Here is a 12584-nt window from a genome sequence, read left to right on the forward strand (position 1 = left end):
AGATAAACAAGGAAGTCAAACTAACTTCTTTGTAGACCAATATCAAACATGTTTCTCTACCAGCTCCTCCAATAATTCCTCAACCTCCATGGTTGGGCCCTCCCACTGAGTGACACACACTTCCCCCAATCCAATCAGATCAGAGCAAAAGGGGGGAAAAAAGAGGGGCTTCCCTGCAAAATGTAAACACTCATGATGTAAACAATCACATGTGTAGTCTTTGCAGCTGTGCAGGAGACCTCAGGAAACACTTGCTTTATTCCTTTTTAAATCCTACTTGTCTTTTATGTATCCCATCACCACTTGCAGCTACAACAGCCTGGTGTGATCCATCCAGTCTAATTGAATCTAATCCGAAAAGCAGCATGAGCTACATGTGGAGAGGATTCAACATTTTTAAAGGACCCTTGAGTGTTATGATGAAGTTTAATTTCATTCTAAAAAACAGCACACAAATCACCAAAACTTCAGTTATGACGAAATAGATTGAAATAATTTCTTTTTTTTTTAAATACTACAAGATAGGCACACAGAAAGAATTAGAGACAAGGAAGAAAGGGAAGACATGAAGGAGGTCGGAACCAGAGAGAAAGGAATAGGGAATGAGGACAGAGGAGGGAGAAATGCTCCAGCTGTACCCTGAGTTTCAAGGGAGCCAAGAATTTCATCCCTGGAAAAGCTCCATTTCTTTCTCTCTCTGGAAAATTCTGCAAGCACTCTCCTCTTCACAGCTGCTGTTCACACATACATCCACTTTTACACAGTCTTACATACGAAGACAGACATAGTATTCTACAGAGTTTTGCCCACTCCCCACCACACGAAAACCTCTCTCACCCCCATGTTGTCCTTAGTGGGACAGTCCCAACAGCAAATATAGCCTTCTCTGGAGATGGCAGACCAAACCAAGTCAGCAGTACAGGGGTGGCTGGGGTCATCGCATAGAGGAAGTGGTCTCACGTGGAATGCACAGCAGCAGACACGACCAGACATGTAGCGTCTAATTCTCTCATTCCATTTTTTCCTTTACGTCTCTCCCCCTTTATTTACCTTCCTTCATTCTATCATTTTATTTCCACTCCATTTCTTCCTCCCTCCCTTCCTCCGTCTGCCTCCTCATGCCCTACTGTGTGAGGGCATTGAGTTTATAAGTGAGCACGGGGCAGGGCATATAACAACATTCAACTCTCTCTCTCTGCCTCACACACATACACGCACCAAAGTCAAGCTCTTAACTACCATGCCAAATGAACCAAAGCAATCCTCTCTGTCCTTTTGTTTCTTACAAAGTACATCTGAGTGGAAAATACTGGAAAAAGAAAAAGACAGGTACGCAATACACAAACACATACACACATGCAAACACACAAACTGTGCCCAGAGGGACCGCATTCCATTACACACCACCTGGAGTGAAAGTCCGTTCCCATGGTGACCAGTTTCCCAAATTCAGTGGGCCATTACATAAAATTAAGACACACACTCGCAGTAAACACGCCTCCAGAAAACAGTTGGCCTCAGGTCATAAATACTTGTAGGAAAATCCTCTCCAAAAAGTCTGACTGGCTGTCAAGTTAAAACTACATCCGTACAATACATTAAGATGGATGCATGCACCTAAACACACAATACACACACAGAGGATATCTCTAATATATGATCCACCACCCTGGCTTACATCCCTGAAAAAAATCACTAACTGGCATGGGATGTGCACGGCCCAGGACCAGAGGGCTCTGCAGCGGGTGATTAAAACTGCTCAGAGGATCATTGGTACCCATCTCCCAAGCATCAGTGATATTGGAGAGGTGAGGTGCATACACAGAGCAAAAGCATACTAAAAGGACAGTACCCACCCAGCTACAGCGTGTTCACCCTGCTGCCTTCTGTGAACAGAGTTTCTGCTGCCACACCACCAGACTGCAGAGCAGCTTTTTCCCCCCCAGCTATATGACTTTTAAACTCAAATTCATCCTCAGCACTGTTAAACTGAATATAGTTTATTTCTCTGTAGCATTTTTATAATTGCTTTTGTATTATGGTATATTGTCTGCTAAATAGCAGAAGGGAGTTTCAAACCCAATTTCACTTTACATTGTAATGTGACAAATAAATCTACCTTGTGCCTTACACCTTGTTCCTTGTAGTAACTGGGAATTATGATATAAGAATGATATTGTCCAGTGAAAACCAAGTATCTCCAAATTTGGTTAATTTGACAAAGTATTCCTTTATGGGTTGAGAAAATTCTCCAGCTTCTTATGCTACATAAAACATTTAAAAGTCAATTGGAATATCTGAAAATGGGCCTGTTTTTCAATTCAATTTAGTTTTATTTATATAGAGCCAATTCATAAGAAAAGTCATCTCGGTTTTTTTTCTCAGCCCATGACAAGGTGTCGTTTTGGACATACATTATTTTCATCGGACAGCATCAAGATAAACCAGTCTGAATGTAACATTTGCGGTGTAAAGGTGAACTTAAATCATGTCTGGAAAGGAAACTTAAGACACAAACACTGATCATTTAAAGCACTGCATAAATGCAATAAACATTAAATCGTTATGGGATAATATTGGGCCGATAAACGATGCCATCATCCATCAGCAATGGCTGACAGACATCACAACGTTGAGCTGGCACCGTGATTGTAAATGCGACATGTAATGTAAGTTAATAGTCTACCAATTTCTTTTACCGAGTGAAGTTTGTGCGAGAACACGTGCACATGTTGCCTCCCGTGCACGCGCCCACGCACCCGATGACATTGTCCATCCCGATGTTTCATTGCAGACGTCGTCCGATGGAAATTTTGTAAACATCGCCCAATCCTATTATGGGATTCATTATGCCTGTGGCTAAAACCAAGTGCCATAACAATAACAACATACTCATTCGTCTACACACAACACACACAAACAAAAAGACACATATCCATACACAAGTACTCACATTTTGCACACTTTTTGTTGTACATTTGGGACAAAGAATATAGCCTAATACTTTCTCTTATTTTTACAAAATAGATCAATAACTCAAACGTAAAACATTTCAATACACATACTGTAAATCCTTTCACATGACAGGTCAACAGGAATATAGACAAAATCAGCCAACCTAAGTCCTCTAATTGCACCATTTGATTGTTACACTGTTCCATATGGGTGAGACTAAAATCAGGTTTGAAAAGTTCCCAAAACAACCACCTCTAGTTACAAACAGCAACGGGACTGTCCGGAACAGTACTCTAAATTAAGCCCTTCAGAGAAAAGTGTATTTGAGTCTTCTCCCCCAGCTTGTTTAGAGCCATCTGGCTTGGTGTAAACACAGACCGCGAGACTTTCCAACATATTTCTCTCAACCAGCTATTTCCATTTACATCAAAGGGCTCAGAGCGTGGAAGTGCACACTCCGGCAGAAAGCTGGAGAAAGAGAACCAAAGTGTGCTTGTGTAGTGATGCGGTAAAACCGGCAAGAGGGATATCAGCATCATCCATCCAACTGAGACGAACACCGACATAGGGCGAAACTGAGACAAACCAAGTGAGACGAAAAAGGGACAGAGAGGCTTAGTGATAAAGAGATGGAGGCTGAGAGAAATGGACAGAAATGCTTATCCCTTAGGAGAGGAGAAAAACACAGGGTACTTCTCAGTTCCCTTCATCATCTCCTCATATCTCTTACTCGCTTAGTTCCTCCCGTTGAAGAAACGGGGAATACGTGCAATAAGGTGGGAATCGAATAAACACAAATCATCTTAATTGATTATTACTGATCAGACGCTGCTTGTGGATGATTTTCATTTGAATTTATCAATTTGTTTTTTGATTTATAAAATCATCATTTAACAATCCCAGAATATGATGATGCCTCATTCTAGCCATTTTGTAGAAAATTAAAACAGCCCAAATTCAACTCAAGTCACTTTTAGCTGATACACAGTGATTGATTGCTGCACTATCACAGGATGGAAATTATACCAATAGATAATTACTTTGACAAGAGCAACAATAATGTACTTTGCACATACAAGCAGGTTCTGTAAATACAATAAAAGAAAACCAATAATCAGCACATGTCCAATTTTATTTTTGGTGAAGAATAAACCAATACAATCTAAAAAAAAAACTGAAATAATATTTAATCGGAGATGTTGACAATATTTGTCAATCCACATCAGTAATTTAATGAACCTGAAGTGTTGTGGGGATGTGGTTTCAATGCAGCATCCAATTACTAACACATTTTCAATTGGGAGTATCTGTCTGACAAAAGAATTCTACCTAAGGTACTCTTGTGTACCCCCCATCTAAGAAATAAGGTAAGTGGAACGTCCTTAATGACAGCGGGCCTCAAGGATTTCAGGAGCGTGGAGATATTAAATAACATTGGAAGAACTCCAGTCCAGTTGATACAAAGGTTTCTGCGCAAACAAGATTTGTTTATCACAAAGCCACTGCATAGCTGGTTACCTGCCAACATTATCTACATGCAAAATAAAGTTTTTGGTGGCAAAATGATTAGTCAAGGCAAATGCAGCATATATTATATCTCTATACAACTTTATTGAGATGTTGATGAGGGCATCCAGTAAGTATTTCAGAGGTTGTATTATACAGTATATTATAAAAATCAAACCACACTGTTGACTATCCTTAATCTCTACCAAGGCCACAAAGTACAAGCACTCCACAGGGGACTTGTGGCTGCTGCCACCCATGCCTCATGATGTCACATCCTCCCTGGCAAGCACAGCTTCCTGCTCTTCACCCCCTGGCCTCATCATCCCTCATAAAAGTCCAACAAAGAGCAAACAACACAGTAAACCAACACAGCCTTGTAAAACACGCATAGACACACATGCACACACACACACACAGACACACACACATATTAACACACTCACATTCCATAGCAGGGTGCTCTAACACACCCTCTAGATTCTTGTCCTTTGATGTGAGTGTGGGAAAGCTCAGGGGAATGGTCTTAGTGGGGGGAGGGAGAGGGAAAGGGAGGGGGAGGGGAAAGGAGGGAGAAGAGTGTATACATGAGAGCAACATGGCGAGACGGTGAGAGATAGACTGGCAACGGGGGTGGTGGGGTCAGCTGAAGCTGACCCCCGGAGCACAGAGAGGTCAGTCTGTTTAAACGGGATGGAGACATGTAGACACACAGTACCTGCTAATTAGCAGACTGATACAAGAAAGGAGGATTTTAGATTCAGATACAGTTATTCACTGCTACAAAAGTAGCACAAAGAAACAACCCACACTACTGAAAATAACTGAAAACCATTCTATATTTCAGAACAAATTTATTTAAATGTGCAGAGTGCAATTCTAAATTATTTTTATGTGGCCTGATAAAATTCTATGTAAACTTTCCATCCAAATAAAAAAGCACAATTCAGCCAGTAGCATTTAGCGGTGGTGTGGCTAATGAGCAGTATTTAACATCACTCCAACAAATACAATTCTCTTTGCTTCTCCAGGTTTGCTTTAAGGTAGAGGCAGAAAAAACGAGGGGGAGAGGAAAAGAAGGAAAGAGGAGGAAGGTGGGAGAAAATGAAGTCAAAAGGAATTAAAGAGGGAGAGAGAGAAGTGAGCAAAGGGCGAAGGAAGGCTAAAGGTTCATATGAAAGAATCTCTTTTGGCTTGTGTGTTGACGTCTCCAGACTGGTTCTGCCTTGGCAGAGCATCTGGGTCTGTGTGTGTACATGTATGCATGTCTGCATGTCTGCATGCATGCACCACAGTGCAGCAGCTAAACAGAAGTTACTTTATATAAAAGCTGGTTCTTGGTTGTGCCCTGAGGTCTCTGTAATCTCACTCTCTGTCACACACACACTCTGCAGGCACACAAGTACACAAGCATGCGTAAACCCAGAGCTCTGAGGTCTCAGTAATCACACAGAGTCTCTGTCTAAAAAGCAAGTCAGTTCGCCTTCAAAACACATAGCCACACTCCACCTCTCATTAAACCCATTGACCTCCTCCGGAGCAAGACAGAGAGAGAGAGCAAGAGTTTGTGTGTGTATGGCCCTCCACATTAATAATATGCGCGTTCAAACATCGACTGTAGTAAATGGCACCGAAAAAGCACCCTGTGCCTTCAAATGTCTGTGAAGATTTGAAGCTAAAATTTGCATGCAAGTGCACTCATGCACCCACACAAATAAACAGACAACCACCAGACTCCAACTACATCAATAACGGTATGTTTGCAAATCAGTGTCTGGTATCCCATTCATCTATTCAACAACAAACAATCCGTTCTTCAATCCATCTTTTCACAACTGATTAATATCTACACAGTTCTGTATCTGCACATTTTTGCATCCGTCCATCCCATCATGTACTGTTTCTATCTAGCATTATCTGTGCCTCTAAGGTCTGCCTGGGTCGATCCCTCTGATTTCAGAAAATTTAATTACACGGCGGGCGGAGAAAATGAGGCTGGCTGTAATTAGTTACAACCCAGAGTATGGGGTGGTGGTGAGTTTTTTTTCCAGGGGGGAGTCAGTGTCTGAGCCAATACTGCTCTCACTCAAAGAAAACCTTCACACAAAGGGCAAAGAAAGAGTGAGAGAAGACGCAAGAGACAGACAGAAGGAGAGCGTTTGGAGAAGAAAACAAAGGTCGCCCTTTCAAAGTTTCAGAGGTAGCTTACGCTGGTGACATCATCAAAGTGAGATGCAATTCCACAAAAGTTAGGGGATTCCCGTGTTATTGCGCCCTCCTTCCGTCTTTAAGAGCCTCTAAGTGGAGTTACATTTCCAGTCTTTTCATGTACTGATATCAGATGCAACCAGAGAGTGAGACAATGGCTGCCCACTCTGCACCAATCTGTCACTGTGCGCTTTCAACTAGTCTTTTTTACTACAATTAAGGAGTATTCTTTGAAAGGCACATTAGTATAGAGACTTGAAACTTGCTTGAAATAGGTAATCAACCACAGTGATCATAATTTATGATTGCATGATAATGCAGTTGAATAATGCAGTTCCTCAACTATTCCTTTTTCAGGCTATGTTTTTGGAAATCAGACCCAGTAATGATGATGGGTGTCAGTAAAAGGATAATTTGGTAGTTTCTCCACCTAAACAAAGCTTTGAAGTGTGTCTGGCTTCCAAGTCATGAAGGATTTTTCCAATCTCTACAATAACACTATGCACCATTGTGCTCTGTCAAAGTTACAATACAAATACACTGTCAAGAATCCTTGTTTTCACCGTACATTAAAGAAAAACTAGCATATTCTACGTTAAGCTTAACTGCTTGATAGATGTTGCAAAATCACTAAATGACATTTCCAACCAACAAAAATTATTTTTGTACAGCATGTGCAGCCAGCATATAATTAAGGTGATGGGAAATACTCAGTCTCAAAGTGACACCAGGCCACATATGTTAATATGTTAATATAATAATGTATGATGGGACCGACCCTGGATGCATTGCAGTGAGCCGTCCTCTGCCCGGATGGTGAACGTCTCCCCCGGGTTCACCTGCACCAGGATCACCTGTAAAAACACACACACACACACACACACACACAAATCACACAGTTAGATAGGACAGATCAGATTTATTGAGGAAAATCAGATGCCACGCTGCCACACATAATGTCATAATCATGCATACATCCTCAGCAGTAACTAAACAGGACAGACTCTCTGCTGGGCAGCCAACAGGCTTGCAGAGGTGGCGTAATACACAATAACCATCGGATCTCAGAGTAGGGCAGACACAGAGAGTTCACAGACATTTGAATGAGGTGTTACATAAGCTAACAATACTGCTGTCTCACACACCCTGATTTGAGAAAAGCCTTTCTCTTTTAACCACACTGGCTGGCAGAAAACCATTAAAACCAGTACACACAAATATTACATAGTGATGCATATATCACAATTAAACATATGGACAGGTGACATACACAAATGAAGTCAATATATGTGGCACTGTTTTGATTTCCAAGTGTTTCTGCTGAATATGCCGAAAGGGTGCTTACCGTCATATTCTCCGCATACAGATTGTTGAGAGTGTACACATGGCTGTAGACATGAAACAGGTGACCCTCCATTACACACACACGTATTCACGCACACATGCATGCACACACAAGCACAGCCCTGTCTATGCTCTACAAGTGTGCTGTAAAATCCTCATATCCTGCGTTCCTTCTGTAATGTCTGCATGCTCTCCCATCTCAGAGCTAACCTGCTCCTCTCCCTCAGACACACACACACACACACACACACATTTCCTGCTCTGTCTGCTGCAGCGGCTGCTGTTGCTATGGGAACCCCAGCATAGTACAGGGCGACCCATGTTTCCCAAGGACTGAGAAAACCCCCCATATTAGACCATGTGGGTGGGTGTGGCTGGTGTGTGTGCACATATGTGTTATGTATAAACCTACACAAGCAAAGATCATAGTACGTGTAAAATAGTAATGTAGCATATTGGTTATGTTTTGATAGAATTGATTCATCACTGAGGCTGCAGTGATCCAGTCAGCCAGACTGTTTCTTACCCATAAAATCTGCAAAAATGGTGTTTTTAAGTTTAAGCACTTCTAGATGTTGGTTCAAATGCACTGAAAGCATATTAAAAAACTCACAAAATTATTTTTAAAGCAAAATCCATAAAAATGTGCCTAGATGATGCCTTCATTGTATGTATAAACAAGTATGTTTTGTCAAGTCACATAAAGAGCAAAAACCTGAATTGGCTGAATGGACATTCACAACAACAACAAAACCTTCTTTAGCTATGCTTTTTATTTTGTTATTTTGTAATTTTGTCAGGGAGCAGTTAAAGAGCTGTTTCAGTTTGCAGACAGCCAAACTGAAACTGGAACAAGTTCTGTTAAAACCCTTAATTCAAAATCACACTGACATTTTAAATTATGCAAATTAGTAAAACAATCCAGGCATGCAGTTCACTCCACTTGTCTACAACACTGCAATATGATTATTTCTTTTAATATTTCTGTTTAGCGGCCGTTAACACTCCTAATGAAAATGTTGCACTTTATTATGTCTTAGGGGGGAAAGTGTAACTTTTTGAATACTAACAAATCAACCTTTTTGGGGGTTCAAATTCTAATATCAAATGCTGTATGTATATACTAACTTAGTATATAGACAGTAAATCCCGGGAACACTTGAAAGAAACCCTCAATGAGCAATTCCACTGAGTTTCAGGTGCACATTGGCTCTTTGTAGGATGTTCTCCATAATGGATATCACATTTCTTTAAACATTCAATATTGTAGGATGATATACTGTTGCATCGTAACAATGTATCTGATTTCTTTGCTTTGTGCTAAAGGAACACACAGACACAGATAAACACATATAAACAGGTGTAGGCAGGTAGCCACACACAGACAGACAGGAAGGCTGATAGACAAGCAAGCAGACACAAACACAGAGGTATGTACTCAGACTCAACACACGACACTTGCGTGCCCACACAGACACTGAAACAGAAAAAGAAACACAAAGCGTTAAACAGACAAAGAAACAAACAAATACACACAAACATGGACACACATGCAGGCAGAGTCAAATCTATATAATCATCGGTCTAGAGCCTTGATTCCACACTGGGAACCAAGTTTAAACTGCAGGGTGTTACAATAAAAAGAACTCCCTAACTGCTGTGTGTTACAGCCAAACCCCTCCCTAACTGTTATGTGTGGCAGCCAAAAGACTCCCACCACGCTTCTTCTGGGGTATGAGGGAACAGACCAGGGAGGACACATAAACATCATCATCAGCTCTCATCTACCAAAAGCACACGGTGTAAATGTATCTGTGACAACAGGATTAGAGCAAGAACAATTAACCGTGAGGCTTTTAATTACGTTGATCACTTCCCTTAGTCTGTGCAGAGCTCGGAGTGGGGCTTTGTACTTTGAAGGTGATCCAGTTGGCTCTGAAGCTTCTGATAAGATCAGTCAGTCAGCAGCTGAATCCTTTTCTAGTGTAATTTAAACTAAGGCCTGGGATCCATCAAAAATAAAAGTCTCTAGGATTGAATGATGCAAGTATGCATCTGTGTTTATTCTTGGCCCTGTATGACAAATCCTTTACTGTAACAGCTGTTCAAGATAACTGAATGCAAACAACTGATTGTGTATGTGTGTGTGTGTGTGAGAGTGTGAGACTGTGAGTGAGAGAGAGCGAGAGAGAGCGCGTGCGTGTGTGTGCGTGTGTGTGTGTTTTACCTGCTGTGCTGCGTCACCGTTAACCATGTGAGGCATGAGAGGGACCTCCCCGTTAAGGAGGGGGGGCGGAGCCAAGTCCAGTGGAATCTGGTCTGTCATCATCATTGTGACGTACATTCATGGAGAAATTCACTGAACTGCCCTACCTGGGAAAGTACAGAGACAGAGAGACAGACAGAGAGAGAGAGAGAGAGAGAGAGAGGAACAGGGGATGTCAGTGTCATTCAGTTATAGACATACACACATACAGACTTAAAGACCCATTTCCATTGCGTCAACAAATGAAGTACACAGAAATGTCTGACATGAACAATAAAAAACTCAAACTATTCCTAAACAATGACAAGCATATTTCATTAATTATGCCAAGCCTGTATCGGCCAGCCTACCAGTGTGCTTCCATCAGTGTTGATAATGCAATTTCCTCAGACAAAACAATTTTCCACTTCATGTGAGCATAAAAACCTTTTTTGCCTTGTTGAGGAGCTTTTATTAATTGTGTCTTTTTCCATTGGGTTTACTGTAGTCATGTGTACACTGGAATTACACACACTAGAATGAGATATAGAGAGACGGGAATGCAACAAAAGGTGCACACAAGTCAAACAATCAGACAGTAATTAAAAGAGAGATAACTTGGACCAGTTATCTCTCTTTTCCTCTTGTACTGGATACATGTATATCAGCCTTGGTACAATACAACAAGTCATATCATGTCAATATAAAAGAAAAAAATATTTACAGAGAGGCAGAGAAAAGATGAAAAGATGAGATTGAGAGACTAATTCAAAGCACTTCATCATCAACAATCTTCCTGTAATATACAGGAGGGATTAGAGTGAATATCCCGTTTGGAGGATTAATAAAGAAATAATGGATGAATAAGGTCTTAGTTTGGTAGGTGAATAGGGATAGCTGCACCTGCTGCGAGCTTTGAAAATACAGCATAGAGGAGATTAGTATTCCATATAAACACGAAAACATATAGCAAGAATAGGATAACTTCCTATAGGGCTTTATGGGATCAATTGTGTTGGTGCTCTTTGGAGTGTAACCCAGAGAGCTAAATCTGTGGATGTTTTTTTCTTCTTACATAATAATAGCAGTAAAACAAAAAAGCGTAACTATGTAAAAAAATTTTTTATCTTAAGTGGAAAATAACATGGCTTCACCTAATTGGCTATAGGGTAGGAATACTTCTTTTCTTTTCTTTTTTACAGTCAGCTGCACAGATGGTTAATCAAGCTCAAAAAGGACATAGATAACACACAACTCAAGCGCTGAAGCTCCCATTCACTTATGTCAGCAGTGAAACATATGCTCCATTGGGAATACACACACACACACACACACACACAGCAGTAACCAAAGAACCCTAGCCAAAACGTTCTGTAAAACCTAGATCACACACAAACACATATGTACACACACATATACAAACACACACAGATTCATTGCCAGAGGTAGATTACCGAATGACGTAGGTGTTTCAGTTCAATGCTGGTGAGTGATATCACTGCTAAAGAGCTACTGACTAATGGCTATAAGCTGCTATTAGTGCGCGCACACACACACACATACACACATTATACATCAGGGATTAGCTTTTCATTTAAGTAAGTGCAAGAAATTTATCACTTTGATCCATGTCTGACATAAGTATGCATATAATATGCACATTTGCACACACACACACACACACACACACACACACCATTCCTCTGAAAACAGCTTTGTGTCAGTGTGTGTCTTTTCTTTCAGCTGGTCGTCTTCTATCACTGACGAGGTCTTTGAAAGGGTTAGTAGATCACACAGCTGTGGCTTATACTTTTGCAACATAAACACACTCACACATCATTTTCAGTGTCTTTTTTGACTTTCTGACTACATCTCTACTTTTAATTCTTGATTTTGTTCTTTCCCTGTCTTAAACTCTTTCTCCATTTGAGCCCCATTCCCAGCTCAGCCTGGCCATCCTTCCTTGAACACACACACACACACACACACACACACACACACAGTTGCATCCAGGACACATCACAGACAGATGGTAACAGCACTCTCAGCTCTGCCAGGAAAAAGAGAAGAGCGAGACAGAGAAGAAGGGAGGAAGGAAGAATGAGGGAATAAGTAAATGAAGGCTCGGCTTATATGATAAATAGAGAACGAAAGAAGAGGAGGTCCAAGACATCTCTTCCAATAACCCTGTGTTCTTAAAATAACCACTCATTTCCTGAAGAAATTCATTATATTTATATAGTCTTTTAACTCAAGAATACACATGAGCCTGAATCACCAGTAGAAACCAAAGAACCCAAAGAAATGTTTGATGTTGAGAGAATTT

At 40.8% G+C, this 12584-nt stretch overlaps 1 protein-coding gene across 1 annotated transcript in view; it reads right to left on the reverse strand.

Annotated features, from left to right (window-relative positions):
* fndc3ba (fibronectin type III domain containing 3Ba) overlaps positions 1-12584 on the reverse strand; it is a 95708-nt gene that overhangs the window by 63117 nt on the left and 20007 nt on the right. The window contains 2 exon segments of the mRNA XM_038729194.1: positions 7448-7523; positions 10241-10386. Of these exon segments, the coding sequence (XP_038585122.1) occupies positions 7448-7523; positions 10241-10357 (193 nt within the window). The 5' untranslated portion in view covers positions 10358-10386.

Source organism: Micropterus salmoides, unplaced genomic scaffold (assembly GCF_014851395.1).
Source record: "Micropterus salmoides isolate LMB-PRFRI ecotype aquatic unplaced genomic scaffold, ASM1485139v1 Ms_hic_scaffold_19, whole genome shotgun sequence".
Classification (NCBI taxonomy): Eukaryota; Metazoa; Chordata; class Actinopteri; order Centrarchiformes; family Centrarchidae; genus Micropterus; species Micropterus salmoides.